This window comes from Haliotis rufescens, unplaced genomic scaffold (genome assembly GCF_023055435.1).
Source record: "Haliotis rufescens isolate VD_foot unplaced genomic scaffold, xgHalRufe1.0.p SCAF_10, whole genome shotgun sequence".
Classification (NCBI taxonomy): domain Eukaryota; kingdom Metazoa; phylum Mollusca; class Gastropoda; order Lepetellida; family Haliotidae; genus Haliotis; species Haliotis rufescens.
This window is the reverse complement of record NW_025963780.1, coordinates 43,939,288-43,964,082: the sequence shown is the minus strand read 5'-3', so window position 1 is coordinate 43,964,082 and position 24,795 is coordinate 43,939,288. Positions and strand designations below refer to the sequence as shown.

The following is a 24,795-nucleotide window of genomic DNA, read 5'->3' as shown; positions in this document are numbered from 1 at the left end:
TGATGCTTCGCTCGGCTCACCCTGATAATGATACTTGGTTCGGATCACCCTGAAATTGATGTTTTGCTCGGATCACCCTGATAATGATGCTTGTTTCGGAGCACCCTGACAATGATGCTTGGTTCGGGTCACCCTGACAATGATGCTTGGTTCGGATCACCCTGACAATGATGCTTGGTTCAGATCACCCGGACAATGATCCTTTGCTCGGATCACCCTGACAGTGATGCTTGTTTCGGATCACCCAGACATCGATTCTTTGCTCGGATCACCCTGACAATGATGCTTGGTTCAGATCACCCTGACAATGATCCTTTGCTCGGATCATCCTTACAATGATGCTTGGTTCAGATCACCCAGACATCGATTCTTTGCTCGGATCACCCTGACAATGATGCTTGTTTCGGATGACCCTTACAATGATGCTTGGTTCGGATCACCCTGATAATAATGCTTGATTCGGATCACCCTGACAATGATGCTTCGCTCGCCTCACACTGATAATGATGCTTGGTTCGGATCACCCTGATAATGATGCTTGGTTCGGATCACCCTGACAATGATGCTTCGCTCGGCTCACCCTGATAATGATGCTTGGTTCAAATCACCCTGACAATGATCCTTTGCTCGGATCGCCCTGACAATGATGCTTGGTTCAAATCATCCTGACAATGATCCTTTGCTCGGATCGCCCTGATAATGATGCTTGTTTCGGAGCACCCTGACAATGATGCTTGGTTCGGGTCACCCTGACAATGATGCTTGGTTCGGATCACCCTGACAATGATGCTTGGTTCAGATCACCCGGACAATGATCCTTTGCTCGGATCACCCTGACAGTGATGCTTGTTTCGGATCACCCAGACATTGATTCTTTGCTCGGATCACCCTGACAATGATGCTTGGTTCAGATCACCCTGACAATGATCCTTGGTTCAGATCACCCGGACAATGATCCTTTGTTTGGGTCACCCTGACAATGATGCTTGTTTCGGATCACCCTGACAATGATGCTTGGTTCGGATCAACCCTGACAATGATCCTTTGCTCGGATCATCCTTACAATGATGCTTGGTTCGGATCACCCTGACAATGATCCTTTGCTCGGATCATCCTTACAATGGTGCTTGGTTCGGATCACCCTGACAATGATCCTTTTCTCAGATCACCCTGACAATGATGCTTGGTTCGGATCAACCCTGACAATGATTCTTTGCTGGGATCACCCTGACAATGATGATTGGTACGGATCACCCTGACAATGATCCTTTGCTCGGATCATCTTTACAATGATGCTTGATTCGGATCACCCTGACAATGATCCTTTGCTCAGATCATCCTTACAATGTCCTTGTTGAGGCTTGGTTCGGTGCACCCTGACAATGATCCTTTGCTCAGATCATCCTTACAATGTCCTTGTCGAGGCTTGGTTCGGTGCACCCTGACAATGATCTTTGTTTTTGAGCATCCTGCCAATGAACCTTGATTTGATTTGCTTCAACCATGATCCTTGGCTCGGATTGCCTTGACGATGATTCATGGTTCAGACTGTCCTGACTATGATCCATGATCTTAGGGTTATCCAAACCAAGCATCATAGGTAGGCTGATCTGAATCAAGGATGTTACCACTCAAGTAAAAGCCACAAGTGCAGGTGTATCGAACCCACAGACCAACCTCATTCAATTTGTTGCACATCCACAACTATACAAAAACAGTGAAAATATTGTCAAACAAAAACAATTTATTCCGCATGAATTGACAGAGACATCTTCTACACCTCATTCCACAAAGATGATCACTAACACTGTACATGAACAAAACTATTAACCCAATGCACTAACAATAAGAGTCTAACCTCAATCTACCCCTAAAGTGTGTGGCATAACGCTCTTTAAAGGGAAAACATGCTTAATACAGCTGTCAGTAGGGAACAGAGAGTGAGTGTGTGCAGGTGTTGTTTGATGCAGCAAACAAAGATATTCTAGCTGTATGATGGTGGCTTACAAATAATTGTGTGGACCAGACAAGCCAATGGTTGATACTATGAACAATGATCCACGTCCTCAGGGGTATGATGACACCATCAATCAAGACACTGGATCTGAAGAGCACAGGTTTGACAATAGACTAAGATTTGTGGCAAATATAGGATATTACTAGATGGGTATTTTACAGAATTTCAGCCACATCATTCCTGACTTCAGTTCACAGACTTCAAAACATGAACAACACAGGTTAAATGATGATCCACCTGCTTTCGATTGGGTCAATCTATGCTTTTGACCTACAGGTCATAAATCAAATATTTCATCCCCACCAACCTTACTACTCAACACCCACCGTGGTATCTGTATTGCCACTATACTTAATACTCCAGTCGGGATTATGCCTTGCTTGTTAATTAGCTATGTGCATGCACATGTGTTGCTTGTACAGGTACACTAAGCACTACTCTGGGGATATCTTTAACAACAAGGGTGATATGAGTACTCTCAGATTTATTGTCACCATGGAACTTAAAATAATCTTTCGTCAATCAGACAAGAACATGAAGTATAAGTACACACTCACATCTAAATCAAGTTGAACTTCTTATGATCGATCAAAGCCATTAACAAGGATATTGGGAAACAGCAAACAAACAATCACTTCCTGTAATACCAAGCATTTACCAGGAAGAGTTTATATCAACACAAAACAAGATGGGGATACAGTTGCTTATTAACAAGAGTGAGTGAGTGAGTGTTGTTTTAAGCCGCTTTTAGCATTATTCCAGCAATTTCACGGCAGGGGACACCAGAAATGGGCTTCACACATTGTACCCATGTCGGGAATCAAACCCGGGTCTTCAGCGTGACGAGCGAGCGCTTTAACCACTAGGCTACCAGGCCGCCCTTATTAACAAGAACATGTTGAGCTTTCTTTGCTTTTAAAACAGTATTTCAGTGATATCATTTCAATAAAGAATAGCAGGAAATCCCAAACTGACACAGGCACACTTTCACACACTAAAAAAACCCAACAGAACCGAAGCTCTGTGAGTGATATTGGTTGAACGCCATTTTGCACAATATTCCAGTTATATCACGTCAGCTTGAAAGCCAAACGAGATGACGGTTTAAGACATCTAACGCTTTGATAAAACCCACGACAACAGGTATGGCACTGACAATCCTAAAAACACAATAGGATTCGAAACTCTCGATCATGGCAATGAAGTTCTGAGGGATAACGGATCATCATGGGTTAAAGGTAGCCACTGAGCAGTACCCGCAGGCTGGAGGATATCACGTGACACTGACCTGACTATGTCACAATGGAATTCCCCTTCACAAAATACATTACATGTAAAAAGAAAAAAGAAAAGAAGTGACTACAAAATCAGCACAATAATGTTTACTATATGACGGTGGTCTGTAAATAATCAACAAGCCAGTGATTGACATCACCAGCATCGATCCACGCAATTGGGATATGATGACATTCAAAACCAAGTCAGCGAGTCTGACCACCTGATCCTGTCAGTCGCCTTTTACGACAATATTGTAAGGAGGGATGGAATACTTGTCAGTGACAGAATATGTCTTGGGAGACACTTCACAGTTTTTCTCTGAGAAACTAGAAAACGCTTGGGTGGGGAGACCCACATGACATTTATTTTACGATGGTGGTAAAACCTGAGGCGAAATGACTAAAATTTATACTCAAGACAATTCAATTATTGATTATTATTCTCAAAAAGAAATAACAGAAGTACCACGACTATAACAATAAATGTTGCAAGTGAAGAATGTTTGTAGTTCCAATGCATTAAGTACACAAATTATCACAAGTGATGGAGGCAGTGTCACATGACTTGCACTATAGATCACGATGGGTCACATGACCTACTGTCAGTTAATTCGCAACAAGGAGAATCTCACATAAACCTCCGCACAGTATTCCCTAGCACTAAAGCTGCATGTGGTGAAGATGAGTCAACGGTGGAAGCACAGGAATCCAAAGCTGTGATTAAAATAAAGAAATTGGATTTTTTTTTAAATCAAACACTCCTTTTTACATAAAAATAACTTTTTTGGAAAAGGGTGTATTATCGAAAAAAAGAGGGATGTGATAAGACTTTCAATTCCAGTGGATGTATCAGCAGTAAAAATCAACACAAATTCTTCATTAGCCAAGCAGGCTGAGTGAGTGAGTGAATATTTAGTGTCAGACAGCACTATTCACACTACAGACATACAAACACAAGGTAACTGGGTCACCATGGTTACCATGGTGAATCAAGTAAGGCACTTTGTGGGAGAACCACATGCATAATTTCTTGAGATGACTTTCATTGGATGCATACTCTCCTTGACAGTAACATGTGACCTCTCACACGAAGAATTTGGTATAGAAGTAACCAATCAGGGCAAAGAATCTCTTGGAGGTCAACACTACCGAATCTCAGAACACCATTTCAATATGTCTTCTTAATCTGAACTTCTGGACAAGAATCTCGGTCACATGATGGTACACCAAACAATTCTAACAGCCAGTAGGACAAGTGCTGTACAAAAATAATTGGTTTCACACAAAAACTTTCAAAATACAGATATCAGATACGGTGGTTAGAACACTTCGTTTTCCCATACTGAAAAAAGTACCAGATTTGAAGCTGATTGGCATTTTAGAATGTTCACCTGACACGACCTCAGATCTTCACGGTGTATGTCATCGCAATGGAGTAAAAGATCTGATCGGAATGAGTGAGTAGGGTTTAACGCCGCTTTCAACAGTAGTCAAGTTATATCACAGCATGTCAGTTTAATGTGGGAGGAAAGCTGGAAGTCATGCAGGTCTCAGACGGTTACCACTTTGGTGAAATCCACGTGTATGGTGCTGACAAACCTTGAAACATAATCGGGGCAAACCAGGATTCGAACCCATCGGATATTAGGAGATAACAAGACCTGACAGTTCACATTTTTCCACGAGTCAGTTGAGCCAATTTGATTTCAAATATAATGGTTATTGTCAAGTTTGTCACTATTTACCAAGAATATTAATCAAACACTGATGAAAGCAGACAGTACCTGCATGATTCAATCAACAATGAAAATCAAATCTCACCCATGCAACAGATGTCAAGGAAACAAAACTATTTTCTGTTTCGTACATATCCATGTGTGTATTTCTCATTTACAACGCATAAAGTAAACATCAATACTGTTACATTAAGATTCATACATCGGAGTAAAACATCATACCGTGAAATTCAACCTCATTACATAATGTCATTAACATCATTCATGTAACCATGGTAACAGCACATAGATTGGTCAACCCAAAACAAAGAAATTGTTTATATTAAAACAAAGTGGTCCCTCGCAAAATAAGATTCTCACATTCACAAAATGTTCATGATATGAATTGAATGAATTAAATGAATAAAATAATCTAAAATGTTACAATTCTTCTTTGGCCTTTTTACCAAGAGAAGAGGCATTTTCTTCAAGATATTTACTGAAGTCTTCAACCTCGCGCCCCTCCTCGTACTTCACCGGCTTTGAATCTCCAGATCGAACAAAAAATAGAGTAGGAAATCCTTCAACCTTGAAGTCTTCCGGCACGTCATTAGCTGTGGCATCCATCTTTGCAATGACAAGTTTCTTTGTAGACTTGTACTTCTTGGCGAGCTCCTTGTACTTTGGTTCGAGACTTTTACAATGTCCGCACCAGGGGGCGTAGAACTCGATGAGGACATCTTTGTTGTTGTCTCGGACAATCTTGTCAAAGGTCTTACCGACAACAGTGATGACAGGCCCCTGTTTCTTTGGAATTGGCTGAGATTTGACGATTGGGTTGACCTTGCCTGAACAAACAAACAAACATGCTGTTTATGAATAATGAGCATTAATGATTAAATGACATGTTATATTACTTACCTGACGATACACCTATAGGACTGTGTAGCATCAGGTAAGGTAAAACAGTTTTATTATTACCAATTTTTTTTATGTGGCAGAAACACTGAACACTGAACCATGCTTGTGTTTATTCACCAACATGGTTTTGCAAACAACAGCTTCCTTAAATACCGGAAAAGTTTGATCATCACGCTAAACAGGATTTATACTCCCTCATGCCAAATTGGATCTTGGAAACCCTGTGTTCTGCCCTGGAACCACACAGGGAGAAACACAGGAGATACTGGGGACCTATTCTGCCCTGGAACCACACAGGGAGAAACACAGGAGATACTGGGGACCTATTCTACCCTGGAACCACACAAGGAGAAACACAGGAGATACTGGGGACCTATTCTGCCCTGGAACCACACAAGGAGAAACACATAAGGTACTGGGGACCTATTCTACCCTGGAACCACACAGGGAGAAACACAGGAGATACTGGGGACCTATTCTGCCCTGGAACCACACAGGGAGAAACACAGGAGATACTGGGGACCTATTCTGCCCTGGAACCACACAGGGAGAAACACATAAGGTACTGGGGACCTATTCTACCCTAGAACCACACAGGGAGAAACACATAAGATACTGGGGACCTATTCTGCCCTGGAACCACACAGGGAGAAACACAGGAGATACTGGGGACCTATTCTGCCCTGGAACCACACAGGGAGAAACACAGGAGATACTGGGGACCTATTCTGCCCTGGAACCATACAGGGAGAAACACAGGAGATACTGGGGACCTATTCTGCCCTGGAACCACACAGGGAGAAACACATGAGGTACTGGGGACCTATTCTGCTCGGAACCACACAGGGAGAATCCACATGAGGTACTGGGGACCTATTCTGCCCTGGAACCACACAGGGTGAAACACATGAGATACTGGGGACCTATTCTGCCCTGGAACCACACAGGGAGAAACACAGGAGGTACTGGGGACCTATTCTGCCCTGGAACCACACAGGGTGAAACACATGAGGTACTGGGGACCTATTCTGCCCTGGAACCACACAGGGAGAAACACAGGAGGTACTGGGGACTATTCTGTCCTGGAACCATACAGGGAGAAACACATAAGATACTGGGGACCTATTCTGCCCTGGAACCACACAGGGAGAAACACATGAGGTACTGGGGACCTATTCTGCTCGGAACCACACAGGGAGAATCCACATGAGGTACTGGGGACCTATTCTGCCCTGGAACCACACAGGGTGAAACACATGAGATACTGGGGACCTATTCTGCCCTGGAACCACACAGGGAGAAACACAGGAGGTACTGGGGACCTATTCTGCCCTGGAACCACACAGGGTGAAACACATGAGGTACTGGGGACCTATTCTGCCCTGGAACCACACAGGGAGAAACACAGGAGGTACTGGGGGCTATTCTGTCCTGGAACTCAAAAGGGAGAAATACATGCGATACTGGGGACCTATTCTGCCCTGGAACCACACAGGGAGAAACACATGAGATACTGGGGGCTATTCTGTCCTGGAACTCAAAAGGGAGAAATACATGCGATACTGGGGACCTATTCTGCCCTAGAACCACACAGGGAGAAATACATGCGATACTGGGGACCTATTCTGCCCTGGAACCACACAGGGAGAAACACATGAGGTACTGGGGACCTATTCTGCCCTGGAACCACACAGGGAAAAACACAGGAGATACTGGGGACCTATCCTGCCCTGGAACCACACAGGGAGAAACACATGAGATACTGGGGACCTATTCTGCCCTGGAACCACACAGGGAGAAACACATGAGATACTGGGGACCTATTCTGCCCTGGAACCACACAGGGAGAAACACTTGAGATACTGGGGACCTATTCTGCCCTGGAACCACACAGGGAGAAACACATGAGGTACTGGGGACCTATTCTGCCCTGGAACCACACAGGGAGAAACACAGGAGATACTGGGGACCTATTCTGCCCTGGAACCACACAGGGAGAAACACAGGAGATACTGGGGACCTATTCTACCCTGGAACCACACAAGGAGAAACACAGGAGATACTGGTAGATATGAATGACACATGAGAAAGTTCAGCAAGGACCGACTTTCCTCTGACAGGTTAGAGAGACAGCCTTGTCTATACTGCACATACAGCTTTACCTTTCTTGTAATTGTTCAAGAATTCTCTAATGTCATCAGCATCAAAGTCTTCGAATGTTTCCATTGGGTACTTCTTCTGCTTGCCGTCGACAATACCGATGTTCATCTCTTCGCCTGACTCTTCAAACTGGAAGTCCTTGATCAGAGCGTCGTTGCTCTCCTCGTTAGCAATAACAAAGTAGATCTCATTCTTGTAATCCTTGGCGATATCAGCCATTTTCCTCCTCCATATTTGTGTGGCTGAAGAGCAAGAAATAGAATCATGTTATTGTTACAAAATATGGACAGGGACTGAAACTAAACAACCAATTTGGTTTGTTTACTTTCTCGCAAAGATACTTCTCCCACTCTCAATGCCATGAAATAAATAACAGGAAATGTCAGTTATGACACGGGGGTAGTGTGAACGATACAGACAGCTTGAGCTTAAGGGACAAACATCTAATTTCCTGGTAGAAGTGTGGTTTGGGTGTGGGTGTGGGTGTGTGGTGTGGTGTGGTGTGGTGTGGTGTGGTGTGGTGTGGTGTGGTGGTGCGGGGTGGGTGGGTATGTTGTGGATGTGGTGTGGTGTGGTGTGGTGTGGTGTGGTGTGGTGCGGGGTTGGTGGGTATGTTGTGGATGTGGTGTGGGTGTGGAGTGAGTGAGTGAGTTGGGTTTAACGCCGCTTTTAACATTATTCCAGTTATATCACGGCATGTCAGCTTAATGTGGGAGGAAAGCCCAAAGTGATGCAGGTCTAAGACATTTACCACTTTGGTTAAACCCACGCCATGCCCCCGGTGTTGGTGTGGATGTGGATGTGGCGTGGGCCCAGTCGATTTTCTTCTATAACAAATGAAATAATTAAAAAATCTTAGGTGCCTCCACCCCCTCCCCCCCAAATAACAAATGATCAAGCTGTGTTGTGGAAGGACAGCCCAAAGTGTCGCAGGTCTTAGAGGTCGTTGGATCGGGGTTTAAGATTATTGCGCTAAAATAGTGAGTGAGTGAGTTTATGCTTTACGTCACATCGGCAATATTTCAGCCATATCGTGACGATTGCTCTAAAATAGCATCAAACATACAAGTGTGTGTGGCTGCTTGTACTACTCCGAACTCATGTCGGTTTTATAGTGCTAGTCCACCAAGATACCATGCCCTAGTTTAACATGGCTACCTAACATGGCGACTCAGAGCCGTCCAGTCCTTGTTTCATCTCCTGATGGAAAGCAGAGTATCATCCTAAAACTATCATTCTTTCGCCAGTCAAACACATCGAGGAGCCTCTATATTTGAGTCTGTAAACAACATCCAAGGCAACACACCCTCTCTGCCGTCAAAGCTCCAGTCAACTGTGTAGAAGACAAAGCACAGTGGTTTGAGGGTGTCGTAGCGTCTTTCTGTTGACCTGTCGTATGTGCCGACAAGTGGAACTTGATGTGCCTTCACAAACTCTGAGACATCCTCGGACGTCAGTTCCTCCTGAAAATAGCGATGATGACATACTGGGTTTAAACTGGACCAACAAAAAGTCTCAATAATTGACTCTTGACACCAAAACCGTAACCAATCTACTGCTGACACATCACAAGTCTCAAGACTCAAGTCTCATCTGTCCAATCTTATTACAGACGCAAAGTGATCATAATGCGACAATTGTCTTAGGTCTATGTCTAGATATGGGAGTTATGATTGTCTTTGCGCTGAGATCGGTCCGTTGGACAGGGCCCTAGGGACCTGAGCAGCACCATAATCCCCATGCAACTGAAGGAGTGCAATAAACTATAAGAAAATAATTCTTCACAATTCCATCAAATTGTTCATACTGTTAATTGTTACAATATTACTTCAGAGACAGAAGTTAAATTTGCCTCTAAGGCATCAACTGCAGAAAATCATTTGCCACACCAATACATCAAGCACAAGTCTTCTTTTGGTGCCTGATTGATTTTATGCAAGATTGGAGCAAGCAATTTTTTCAGGCTTGTGTAGGTAAGATTATCATGATTTGTAGCAGGTCCCTCATTAATCGAGGTGGTTCCTTTCAATATACAGTCGGCCAAAAGCTGCCACTGAACACTAAATGTGAAGCACAGTTAGACACACTGATCGAACTTCATCATGTCCACGTGAGTGTTTGAGACTTCACATGTTCGAGACATTTCAGGGTGTACACCACAAATCCACACAATATACCAATGTGGGGAATAGAACCCAGGTCTTTGGCATACAAAATCAAAGTGTTACCTCAAACAAAATTCGTAATGTAAATATTTTTTTTTTAAATTTTAGCTGATGCTGCAACATATCATAAAAATAGTTGGTTTTCAAACAGGAATTTCTATCTAAGGGGGATAACTGCTTACCTTGTTGAGAATGTGCCACTTTGGTTCGAACTTGGTGTAGTATCTCTCGGCATTGAAGACCACCACGGAGCCTGGGTTCACCTTGTAGCGATTCCTGGCCTCGCTCGACAACGTGAAGGCGAAGTTGAAGTCATCCCGCATATCATTGGCTAAAACAAGACACATACAACATAAACGAGGGTTGACACACACACAGTAAGAGACCCCATTCCACATTCTGCACATTACAATGCAAGATTACTGCACTTGAATGAGGTGCATGCCCTCCTCCCACACAGTATACTGACTCCAGTCTTGGTTTAATTCCCTATGTGCTGAGCATCAGAAAGTGTGACAAGAAGTATTGGGACTAAGTGTAAAGTGACAAAGAATATCTAAGTGTATCGTGACTAAACATGCCACATGTATCATGACTACGTGTATCGTGACTGTGTATCATGAATATATGTATCTAGACTACATGTATCGTGACTATGTATATCGTAACTACGTGTATGGTGACTATGTGTATCATGTATCGTGACTACGTGTATCGTGACTGTGTATCATGAATATATGTATCTAGACTACATGTATCGTGACTATGTATATCGTGACTACGTGTATGGTGACTATGTGTATCATGTATCGTGACTACGTGTATCGTGACTGTGTATCGTGACTACGTGTATCGTGACTACGTGTATCGTGACTACGTGTATCGTGACTACGTGTATTGTGACTACGTGTATCGTGACTACGTGTATTGTGGCTACGTGTATCGTGACTACGTGTATTGTGGCTACGTGTATCGTGACTACGTGTATTGTGACTACGTGTATCGTGACTACGTGTATTGTGGCTACGTGTATCGTGACTACGTGTATTGTGGCTACGTGTATTGTGACTACGTGTATTGTGACTACGTGTATCGTGACTACGTGTATCGTGACTACGTGTATCGTGACTACGTGTATTGTGACTACGTGTATTGTGACTACGTGTATCGTGACAATGCCATCACACACTGACCTGCATCCATGTACATCTGGAGTCTAGGGTCGTCCTTGCTGCTGAAGAAGGCGATGATGCTGATGTCGTCGTCACTCATGTAGTTGCGAACTGCTTTGTCAGATTCGAGCTCCTTGGCTGCCTCGCCCTGATGCTGGATCATGTATCCCACAATGCCTGGGGGAGAGGAAGTCAACAACGTTTCAGCAATAGGAGATTCTCAGCAATATTGAGACTGGATCAATGGAAATGAAGCCTTGTATTAAAATACGAGTAAAACTGGTTCCCTAAGGTTTTAGAAGGGATTTACATGGGTCCATCTAGTTTTCAGTCCTGGGGACTCTCAGTAATACATTGTTGGGGTCCAAGGCATGAAGATGGGAGCCATGGCAGGCGACACTGACACGATTTACTTTCTGTCCAAGAAGCATCATGTCATATCGCTGCTCATACTTAGAAGCCTCAAGTCTTTTATAGCAAGGGTGGTTCCTACAATTTTAAAAGGTCGGGCTCTCAATCCTCTCTCAGGTTATTTTCCTACAACATACTACATCTGGGTTTCAAGGATGGGGGGGGGCCTGACCCTCTGCATCTCCCATCAGGATCCGTCTATGTATAGATGGGGACTTCAAGAAGTTAAATCAATCACTGATACCCTCAACTGGACGTCTTACCAGAACAGAAATGTCAGTTGTATGTAACATACAACCTACAAGACAGATAAATTTAATGACTTGGTTATATGTTATGTTTCTGCATGTAAATTATTTGAGTCCATTCTCAATTTGTATGCTTATAGGACACAATAATTTCGGCGATCGTGAAAGAACGTTTCATGTTTCGCATGACAGCATGTACAGATTGAACTTCACCGATTCCACACTATGGATAGGGTGAGTGAGTGAGTGAATGTCAAGTATCGCCACAATTACTTCACCATGGCTGCCTGGAAATTCCGGAGCCAGGACCAGGTAAACCGCTGATGAAAACACAAGCTGTTTCAGTTGTTTGTCTCACATCTAAAACACTCAGCAACATTCCACTGTATGAAGGCAGCCTGTCAAGCCAGGACCAGACAATCCAGTGACTACTTTTGTGATGTATGCATTTGGGGTATGATGACGCCCAATAAAACCACTGAATCTCTAAATAATCCTATCTAGACCAAACAAACCGGGACAGTCGGGTAGCCTAGTGGTTAAAGCGTTAACTCGTCACGCCGAAGACCCAGGTTCGATTCCCGACATGTGTAGAATGTGTGAAGCCCATTTCTGGTGTCCCCCGCCGTGATATTGCTGGAATAGTGCTAAAAGCGGCGTTAAACCATACTCACTCACTCACCCAAACAAACCAGTGATTGAGCGATGATCAATCTGGGTATGATGACACAACTGCACAATCAACCAAGTGACTGAGTCTTACAACCCAATCACCTCGTACAACTGTAGCAAGGCGTGGAGTCATCCCACAGATGACATCCTTACCTTGTCAGTGTAGCAAGGCATGGAGTCATCCCACAGATGACATCCTTACCTTGTCAGTGTAGCAGGGCATGGAGTCATCCCACAGATGACATCCTTACCTTGTCAGTGTAGCAGGGCATGGAGTCATCCCACAGATGACATCCTTACCTTGTCACTGTAGCAAGGCATGGAGTCATCCCACAGATGACATCCTTACCTTGTCAGTGTAGCAAGGCGTGGAGTCATCCCACAGATGACATCCTTACCTTGTCACTGTAGCAGGGCATGGAGTCATCCCACAGATGACATCCTTACCTTGTCACTGTAGCAAGGCGTGGAGTCATCCCACAGATGACATCCTTACCTTGTCACTGTAGCAAGGCGTGGAGTCATCCCACAGATGACATCCTTACCTTGTCAGTGTAGCAAGGCATGGAGTCATCCCACAGATGACATCCTTACCTTGTCAGTGTAGCAAGGCGTGGAGTCATCCCACAGATGACATCCTTACCTTGTCAGTGTAGCAAGGCATGGAGTCATCCCACAGATGACATCCTTACCTTGTCAGTGTAGCAGGGCATGGAGTCATCCCACAGATGACATCCTTACCTTGTCACTGTAGCAAGGCGTGGAGTCATCCCACAGATGACATCCTTACCTTGTCAGTGTAGCAAGGCGTGGAGTCATTCTACAGATGACATCCTTACCTTGTCAGTGTAGCAGGGCGTGAAGTCATCCCACAGATGACATCCTTACCTTGTCAGTGTAGCAAGGCATGGAGTCATCCCACAGATGACATCCTTACCTTGTCAGTGTAGCAAGGCGTGGAGTCATCCCACAGATGACATCCTGACTTGTCAGTGTAGCAAGGCGTGGAGTCATCCCACAGATGACATCCTTACCTTGTCAGTGTAGCAAGGCATGGAGTCATCCCACAGATGACATCCTTACCTTGTCAGTGTAGCAAGGCGTGGAGTCATCCCACAGATGACATCCTGACTTGTCAGTGTAGCAAGGCGTGGAGTCATCCCACAGATGACATCCTTACCTTGTCAGTGTAGCAAGGTGTGGAGTCATCCCACAGATGACATCCTTACCTTGTCAGTGTAGCAAGGCGTGGAGTCATCCCACAGATGACATCCTTACCTTGTCAGTGTAGCAAGGCGTGGAGTCATCCCACAGATGACATCCTTACTTGTCAGTGTAGCAAGGCGTGGAGTCATCCCACAGATGACATCCTTACCTTGTCAGTGTAGCAAGGCGTGGAGTCATCCCACAGATGACATCCTTACCTTGTCAGCTTGCCAACGGGCCTCTACATTTGCGCCCAACGTTGGGCCATAAAATTTCCAAGTCCCGTGATTGGATTCGAAATCCATGGACCTTCTGATCAGAGGTCGGACACTTTGTCCACATGACCAAAGAGGTTAACCCCATCAGCAAGCTGACAAGGTAAGGATGTCATCTGTGGGATGACTCCACGCCCTGCTACACAACCAGCAAAGATGCTGGGGACAGACTGTAAACTGATATCCCCACATCTTCATGAGCAGCGTACACAAATGCCAACTTCACCCCCCTTGCCAGCCTCACCTCGTTCCTCCCGCTCTCCCTTGTACTCGGACACCCGACCTTTACGGAACATCTTCAGGGTGGGGTATCCTGACACTCCGTACTCCTTGGCCAGCTCGGCGCTGACTGTTGCATCCACCTTGGCCAGGGGGATCGGAGGTTGGCGCTGCTTCAGTGTCTTGGCAGCCTTCTCATACTCGGGGGCCAGGCGCTTACAGTGTCCACACCTGAAACATTACCGTTGACGAAAATGTAAAAAACCCGCACCATAAGCAGACAAGGCTTAAATCAATAAAGAATCGGTTCTGACTTTTGAAAATATAGTGCATGACAGCATTGCTAATCAAATCAATAATTCAGCTGTTACAACAACCATGAGGTACTGGGACCACATTCTCCCACCACAACTAAATTGGGTGGGTGAGTGAGTGAATTGGGTTCAACGCCGCTTTTAACAATATTCCAGTTATAACGCGGCGTGTCTTATGACAAGCATAGTCACCTTTTACGGCAAGCATGGGTTGTTGAAGACCTATTCTACCCCAGATATTCTACCCCAGGGTCACTATATTAAGCATTGTATAGGAACTCATTTCCATGTTTGTTTATGACCTATAATATGTTTTTTAAGCAACGCCGGGGCAATGGAGAGATCTTGGATAGGTGACCGGCAGCAGGAGTATCTAGTGGTTCGGTCCTGCCCCACAATGAGCGAGTGAGTGAGCTTTTAACAGTATTACAGTTACATCGCGGCATGTCAGCTTAATGCGGGAGGAAAGCCCGAAGTGATGCAGGTCTTCACATCTTGTACAGCTTCACAAAAATGGCGACTACCATTGGGGACGACCTCATCGATTAGATAACGAAAACATTCGCGATTTTATCCCTGACAAAATAACATAGGCAATCATTGGGGGGTTTAAAAGATGAAAAAGACATATTCATGTCAACAGACAGGCAGCTATAAATCACTTTCAGATGAAGGTGTACCAGTCGTTGATGATGATTTTGTGAAATGCTGTCAAATTGGACTATCGACATGTGCGACAGTCCAATCATATTTAGCACAATAAAAGTGGGCTTGATGTGGCAAGGGTGGAAACAAGACATTAATATAAAGGCTACTGGAAGCTCTTGCCTCGTGAAGATGGTAACTCATGAAGATCCAGAGTAGAATAGATCTTCAGCAACCCATTCTTGCCGTAAAAAGGCGACTATACTTGTCGTAAGAGGCAACTAACGGGGGTCAGGCTCGCCGACTTGGTTGAATATTGCTTACAACAACAAACCCACCAACCAATCTTGAAGATGGTTATATTTATGCTGGTAATAAGTTTCCTGCTAGTGTAGTGTAGTGTAGTGTAGTGTAGCACAGTGTAGTGTAGTGTAGTGTAGCACAGTGTAGTGTAGTGTAGTGTAGCACAGTGTAGTGTAGTGTAATGTAGTGTAGCACAGTTTAGTGTCGTGTAGTGTAGCAGAATGTAGTGTAGTGTAGCAGAGTGTAGTGTAGCACAGTGTAGTGTAGTGTAGTGTAGCAGTGTAGTGTAGTGTCATGTCGTGTAGCACAGTGTAGTGTAGTGTAGTGTAGCACAGTGTAGTGTAGTGTAGTGTAGTGTAGTGTAGTGTAGCACAGTGTAGCAGTGTAGTGTAGTGTAGCATAGTGTAGTGTAGTGTAGCACAGTGTAGTGTAGTGTAGCACAGTGTAGTGTAGTGTAGCACAGTGTAGTGTAGTGTAGTGTAGTATAGCATAGTGTAGTGTAGTGTAGTGTAGCACAGTGCAGTGTAGTGTAGCACAGTGTAGTGTAGTGTAGTGTAGCACAGTGTAGTGTAATGTAGTGAAGCACAGTGTAGTATCGTGTAGTGTAGTGTAGCAGAGTGTAGTGTAGTGTAGCACAGTGTACTGTAGTGTCGTGTCATGTAGCAGTGTAGTGCCGTGTCGTGTAGCACAGTGTAGTGTAGTGTAGTGCAGCGTAGCGTAGTGTCGTGTCGTGTCGTCTAGTGTAGTGTAGAACTTACCATGGGGCATAGAACTCCACCAGGATGAGTTCCTCTCTGTTGACGACCTCGGTGAAGTTGTCACTGGTCAGCGTCATGACAGCATCGGGCGGTGGCCGCCACAGTGGGTCAGCTCTCTCCTTCATATAGTTCACAATATCTGGTGGCAGAAAGCAATCTCAACATCATCAGATCTCTTACTTTGCTTCGATACTTTGCTACATTAGAATCGGACAAATCCCCTGTTTGAGTGAACACAGAATTCAAAGCAGACCAAGTGTGAATGTTTATTGATAAAAAACCTGGTAACTCTAAATAATATTGACATAAGTGAGTGAGCATAGTTTTACACCACTTTTAGTATTATTCAGCATGACGGCAGGAGGACGTCCCTTATCGACATGAGTGAGCACAGTTTTATGCCACTTTTAGCAACATTCAGCATGACAGCAGGGGTCGTCCCTTATCGACATGAACAAATCGGAACCACACTGTTTTGTTACACATCAATTAAATGTGAGATTCCTTTAGATTCTCAACAATGGCACAGTTCCTGCCGATGATGGTGCACAATGTTAAGTTGTCATAGACTGCCCACAGCCCTGGTGTTCTTTAATTTTAATTTTTAGCACTAATTAAGACAAACTTCATAGTTTGCTCTTGTTTGTTTGTTAAACATTAACACAATATTCCAGCTACATGTATATGATGGCGGTCTGATAATAATCGAGTCTGGACCAGACAATCCAGTGATTGATGTCATGAACATCGATCCACGCAATCGGGATACAATGACATGCTTCAACCAAGTCAGCTAACCTGACCACTCGATCCCCTTAGTCGCCTTTAACGACAAGTGTAGTTGCTTTTTACGGCAAGCAAGGGTTGCTGAAGACCTATTCTACCCCGGATCTTCACGGGTCTACAGGGTTACTGACGTCACATCAGCTGCAGACATGGCAGCACAGCACTTACCAAACTCAGTCCTTCCCCCCTCGTAATCAAAGGCCTGGCCATCCTTGAAGAACTTCAGAGTAGGATAACCTGACACCTCAAATCTGTGGGAAAATCATACATGACAGCATCAGTCAGGGCAATCATACCCTTGTCACCAAGACCTGTGTGTTATGTCAGATAAGGCTAAAAAATAACAGGCTTGGTTCTCAGGCACCTCCTGCATCAACATAAAGTTCGCTGCACATTTTGTTTTTTATTTCCATTTTTAAGAAAAACAAAAAATTCTCATATATTCCCAGTCCAATGGTATTCAAATACTGTATTCCAGTATTTTACTCATGAAGGAATACATTTATGTAGGGAGGCCCTTTCCCAGATTGATTTTACACAACTGTTTATGAGGTTACATAGTAGTTTTAACACCCCCCTCCCCCTAAAACAACAAAAACACACCACCCATCTGCACTATATTTTCAAAAGCCACTGCCTGAGAACCAATTCTTATTCTTTTAAGCCTAAGTTGCTATTTTGACACAAATATACCAGGCTACGACTAGCTGTTGTAAAACAGACCATAAAGCCTAGTGCAAAGCCAAATTGCTTCTATAGCCCAAGGGAGATAACTGTGTCCATGTAATGGTGTCACAATGGTGTTACCACACAAATCAGTACTGGATTCGCATTATTTTTACATAAATTCCCCATGATGCCCCAAGAGGCTGTTGCTGTAATCCAGGTCAGATAATGGCTACAAGTATACCATTATTCTACCCTACACAGGGACTAACAGTCCTTGAAATTACCAACCCAAGCAACACTTTTAGTGGAAACTCAGTACTGACCTTGTACCCAGATCCTCGTTCTCAGTGGCGTCGACCTTTGCGAGGGGAATTGGAGGATCATGGTCCTTCAGTGTCTTGGCAGCGCTGGCATACTTGGGTGCCAGACTCTTACAATGTCCACACCTGAAACATTGGTCATTGAACAGAACATGCACTTGGGTGAGGTGAAACGGGTTTTACACTGAGTGAGTGAGTTGGGTTTAACGCCGCTTTTAACAGTATTCCAGTTATATCACGGCGTGCCAGCTTAATGTGGGAGGAAAGCCCGAAGTGATGCAGGTCTCAGACGTTTACCACTTCGGTGAAACCCACGAGCACGGGTATTGTGCTGACAAACCTAGAAACATAATCGGGGCGAACCGGGATTCGAACCCACAATCATAGGTTTCTGGCGTGCCCAAGGGACGCAACTCTGCACAGCGAATCGCGGCGCCTTAGACGACTGGGCCACCCGTGCCCCCAGTCATTGAACAGAACATGCACTTGGGTGAGGTGAAATGGGTTTTACACTGAGTGAGTGAGTGAGTTGGGTTTAACATTCCAGTTATATCACAGCGTGTCGGTTTAATGTGGGAGGAAAGCCCAAAGTAATGCAGATGTCAGACGTTTACAAATTTGGTGAAACCCACGAGTATGGGTACAGTGCTGCCAAACCTAGAAACATAATCGGGGGGAACGGGGATTCTAACCCACAATCATAGGGACGCAACTCTGCACAGTGAATTGTCGCGCCTTAGATAACTGGGCCACCCGTACCCCCGGATTTTACACGGATTATTTGACAGGGTACTGCTCAAAGTTATGCTTGATTAAAAACATCTTCCTGAGGCAAGCCTGTCCACTAAGCCTATATCATAGCCTACTTTCTACCCTTGCCACATCAAGCGCAATTTTCTCAATCATGGCACCACCTCATAGATGAAGAGTTGTGCTCCTTGTAATGAACACACTGATATCCAATCAGATCACTGTTCTTGGCTCGTATTGCAACTGCCACAGACAAAGACTTGGTCAATCAGATAAAGAAAACATTAGCTATTTCATCCATGACAGACAAACAAAGAAAATCGTTGAGGGGGAAAGACAGATGAAGGAAAAGACATATTCATATCAACAAGGACAGGCAGTGGTAAATCACTTTCATATGAATGTTTATACCAGTTCTGGGTATGACTGATCTCACCATCATACTGCTTACATGCACAGGACTTGGGCGACTTGATTTCAAAATTGTAAATACTTACTAGAAAAAATACTTGTTTTGCTTAAGTGTTAAAAGACGTTCAGTGCAAATTCTGAAACCTGCATGTTTTCAGCAAATGGGATGGTGGTTTTGTGAAACGTTCTCTGACTGGACTATCGATATATCGATATAGCATAATTAACTAAAAAGATAATTGCAAGTTTGAAACCTGTGCATAAAACATGACTGTTTGTCAAATTATAATGTTTACACAATTTTACTCTTCCTTTTAATCATGACACAAGCACCAAAATTCTGAATGACGATAGACTGTTCTGACAGGTGTACAAGTCAGACGTGTGCACTATCAAGTCAGCAGTTTTGATGGTGTCACACTTCTCATTCTTATGCAACAAATGGGTGTTATTCAAAACATTAAAGGGGAGGCAACTCTTAATTCACCATTTGCTTTGCAGAGGTATGAAATAAGAACCCGGCCAGGGCCACCCAAAGATGTGCCTTATCAACCCCTACCTCATTCAACCCTGGTTTGCAAATTTTTAAATCATAATCGAAACTAAGCGACAAAGAAAATACTCTGAGACAGGATTGATAATGAGCATGATGGAAGAACAAATTTCACTTAGAATGGTTGGTTGGTTGGTTGGTTGGTTGGTTGGTTGTTTAACGCCGCACTCAGCAATATTCCACCTATATGGCGGCAGTCTGCAAATAATCGAGTCTGGACCAGACAATCCAGTGATTAATATCATGAGCATCGATCCACGCAATTGGGATCGATGACATGCATCAACCAAGTCAGCGAGCCTGACCACCCTATCCCGTTAGTCGCCTTTTACGACAAGCATAGTCGCCTTTTACGACAAGCATGCGTTGCTGAAGACCTATTCTACCCCGGAATCTTCACGGGTCTCACTTAGAATGAGTTTATGGTTAACACGGTCAACACCAGAGCTATGGATAATAAGAACTCATTCCTTACCAAGGAGCATAAAACTCCACCAAAATGATGTCTTCTGAGTTGATAACTTTATCAAAATTAGCACTGGTTAACACCAGGACATCCTCCTCCTCAAGAACGCCATCCTTGTCGGTTCCCTCATCTGACTCCTCCTCTGAAATAATGTAGATGAGGAATGTAATTAGACAACCGTGGCTGGCAGTTGGGCAAGAAAAAAAATATATAAAAGAAATTCTGTTTTAATAAATGTAAACTTATTGTAATGTTATCTTAATAAATAACCATGAAAATTATGAAAACAAAAACATGCATACGTGACAATGCTGTCACATCGTTAGAAACAAACAGTTTTCATCCACTGTCCTTATAATGATAACATATAACAAAACCCTAAAAAAGGGGCAAATTTCTACTAGTGCATATGATACCTTAACTATTGGGCAGTTTGGCAAGGACTATAGGACTAGTGCCAATGTCTACCGCCGTGTCATGACGTAGGGTCTATTTTCTAAAAAAAAAAATTTAAGCATGACGTACTTGTGAAAAAAATCATGACGTGTACAAATTACAAATGGGATTAAAATAAATATGGATAAATAATTAACGTTTCGTATATCCGATACTTTATAGACTAAATGAATTGAGTAAATAATTCAACCAATGGACTGTCTCTTAGTTGGTAACTTAATGTGTGAATGGGCGAACATTCGAATGAGTCTTCTGTGCAATATTGATTTAAATGATTTTAAGTTCGCTTAGGCAAATTTTGGAAGAGGGGTACTTCGTTAAGCAGAAGATATCTACCGCCTGCATTCACTGTCATTATGCATGCCAGTGCGCAACGTACCTGGTACTTTGGGGGTTTCGTCTTCATCCAAGTCATCGCACTTTACAAACAGTGCAGAAGTTCCCAAAAGTAGCAATAACACAAGTGCCAACTTCTCCATCTTTGCCATGTTTGCAAGTTTGACATGTGTGGCGGTGGCAGACCACTATAACCCGGAAGTACTAATGCACAAAATAGTTCGCATGTAAAGTAAAGAAACTGCAAGCTATTTCAACTCAAGCACTCTGAAACGCTAGAGGTTGATAACAAAACTTCATATATACTTGTTTAATAGTTTAGAAATGCATATGTTATGTATCTTAACAAAACTTCAAATGCGGTGTAGTAATACAATCTATAAATAGCATCCAATGGGATTTTGACAGGTTCCCTAGCCTGGGAAATCCAGCTCAGTTGTTATCACGCTGCCAAGGAACAGCTGAGGTTCACTTCCCATGAACGATCATGAACGATCATGCGTAGCGATTAAAAGATAAAACAACGCTCATTGTGCTTGTTGTTATATGAGCCAGCATAAGTATTAAGGGATAGTGTGAAACGCACCCCCACAAACATAGGATATCCTAGATTATATAGCTGATCCTTTGAACTCGAAAAACAATCAGTGTGTTGGTGAATGGTTAGACCTATACGAAATAAATTGAAAAACTATATACTATTTATTGTCAAAGCTGAAGTACAGATATTGTTTTTGATTTAGCATAAATATAACTGAGTATAAACGCTTTTACAATCTCCGTCTTCAATGTTTGTTTGTTTGTTGATTAATTTTACGCCGCACTCAGCAATATATTCCAGCTATATGATCATGACGGCCCATCTTCAATGTGACTATTTAACATTTAACGCGACTGGCGAATGAGTTGGAATCAATTGTAATGTACCCATTCCTTGTTGTAAAGACATATTCTTTCAGCGTTTGTAAAAACACATTCACAATAAGTAAATAGTAAATAAGAAGACACAAAAAATTGCTCGCACGTAAAAAAACTGTTAAGTATGTAGGGAATGGAAGCTGGAACACTTTCCAAGGGATAGTTTGTTTGTTTGGTGTTTAACGCAGCATTCACCAATTAATATCATTATCTACAGTGAGGTACGTGTTTAACGTCGCGTTAAGATTATTGCACTTATATAGCGACGTGTGTGTGTATGTGTGTGTGTGTGTGTGTGTGTGGCTGCTTGTACTTGTCCGGACTGATGCCGATTTCTAGTGCTAGCTCACTCAGATACCATATATACATGTATATGCTGCAGTTTAACATGAATACCGGACTCTGAAACAGTATCTGACTCCGAGCCGACCTGTCCTTGTTTAGCCCCTAAAGCCGAACACCAGACAGGGTCATAACCATCTGTTAACGTCATTATATACGAGCACGTGTCTCATAAAACCTTTACAAAACGAGTGTCAGAATTCCTGTATTTCCTGAGCAAGAGCAAGAGTAAAACATGAATTTTACACGAGTTTCGTAAATTCAGTGTGACAAACATGCGAGTGTAATAATTTCTTTATTACCCATTATTTCTTAATCCCTTTCCGAGTTCCTTTAGAAAAAATGCACTGATCACGATCGCCTTTTAAGAAAATCATTGTCGAAAGACGTCCATATTCTTCAGCTATGACGTCATTTCTGGTGTGAGGTCATTTCAACCTTACGTCATAATAAGATTCGAATGACGTCAACAATGCCGCCCGGACGACGTAAACAATTACACTGGTGGGCGAAGTGATATTTTTGCACCAGTGCATATACGATTTTCTGCGCCCCTCATGGTTAATTCTACCCTCAGTGGTTTATTGTACGACAAGCAACGACCATGAGTCGTCTATTTCTTACATGGGACATCAACATAATGTACAGCCTCTTAAAGGATGGCGATAGTGAGTGAGTGAGTGAGTGAGTTAAAATTTAACGTCGCATCGGCATTATTCCAGACATATAGCGACGTGACCAAGTTTAATATGTTAACAATTGAGTCATCTATGCAAAGTAATATTTAAAATCAATTCATGCATACTTTATTTAAAAACAATTTATGATACATATTTGAGCATAACAATATAATACAATATAAAACACGGGCTATAGGCCACCAGTAAACAAAGCTAGGCCACCTCGCTGGGGATCATGGGGACTTACAGTACCTCGGCTTCCTGCATGCTACCCCAGCAGGGTTTACATCATCACTCCAGCCACCGGTGGCTGTGTACAACACCAGCCAACATTAAAAATTGTCAGGATGACGATAGAATGTACTAGCTTTACAAATATTTAATAATGATAACTACCTGACTAGAATCTGACCTCGGCTATGTCGGACAAGTCCATTTCAACTCCTAATACCGATTGTCAGATCTCTACCACTTTCGCATGCGATCATTCGGCCACTGCGTTTATCTGTGTAGCCCAGCTAAATCTATGGGGAACAACTCACTACACACTTCCCTATCTAAAATAACGTCGTCCAATATATAACGTCATCACGTTTCGAGCGCATATTCGAATCTCCAGAAATGACGTCATGAGAGAACAATGTTTTATCGTGAAATAAACCACGCCTCGTTCTTCGCGATTTATCGCGTAGCTATATCTTATATTTGATGTTTAACGCCACACTCAGCAACATTCCTGCTATATGACGACGTTCAGTAAATAATCGAGGCTTGACCAGACAGTCAAGTGCTTGACATCCAGTCACGAATGGCTTGAAATCATGAGCATCGATCAGTGAGCCTGACGGGGACTGCCCGATGCCGTTAGTCGCCTCTTACTACACGCATAGTCGCTTCTCACGACAGACATGGGTTGCTGAGGACCTATACTCTACGGGGCGGTCGGGTAGCCTGGTGGTTAAAGCGTTCGCTCGTCACGCCGAAGACCCGGGTTCGATTCCCGACATGGGTACAATGTGTGAAGCCCATTTCTGGTGTCCCCCGCCGTGATATTGCTGGAATATTGCTAAAAGCGGCGTAAAACCATACTCACTCACTCACCTATACTCTCCCCGGATCTTCACAAACAACGACTCATCGCAAGCCGTATTTCAGCAACACACCACGACTCGCAAGCCGTATTTCAGCAACGACACCACGACTCGCAAGCCGTATTTCAGCAACGACACCACGACTCGCAAGCCGTATTTCAGCAACACACCACGACTCGCAAGCCGTATGTAAGCAACATCACGACCCACAAGCCGTATTTCAGCAACGACACCACGACTCGCAAGCCGTATTTCAGCAACACCATGACCCACAAGCCGTATTTCAGCAACGACACCACGACTCGGAGTCGGTATATACTGTATTTAAGTGTGGTATCCAGTGTGGTATCCATGTTAAACTGCAGCATGGCATTACAGTGCCGTCGCTGTATAAGTGCAAAAATCGCGAACGCGATGTTTACCCCATTTCACCCAACTTTAAATGTGACAACGTGTTATTTAACTTCTATTTCATAATTCGCGCGCTGTCCACTCCAACCTTGACCTTCGTATCAGTATTGTTTACTTCCGGTATAATG

General features: G+C 43.5%; 1 protein-coding gene across 1 annotated transcript; it reads right to left on the bottom strand.

The window, feature by feature from the left end:
* Window positions 1-1,726: 1,726 nt before the first annotated feature.
* Window positions 1,727-21,408, bottom strand: LOC124117877 (protein disulfide-isomerase A4-like). Its single transcript, XM_046479915.2, has 11 exons — window positions 21,269-21,408; window positions 20,443-20,575; window positions 18,257-18,379; window positions 17,433-17,515; window positions 16,479-16,617; window positions 14,484-14,689; window positions 11,449-11,604; window positions 10,438-10,586; window positions 9,397-9,553; window positions 8,093-8,332; window positions 1,727-5,857 (listed from the first exon to the last, which is right to left on the bottom strand). Exons 1-11 carry the CDS (start codon window positions 21,375-21,377, stop codon window positions 5,451-5,453), a joined length of 1,902 nt encoding a protein of 633 aa, XP_046335871.2. The 5' UTR covers window positions 21,378-21,408; the 3' UTR covers window positions 1,727-5,450.
* Window positions 21,409-24,795: the final 3,387 nt, after the last annotated feature.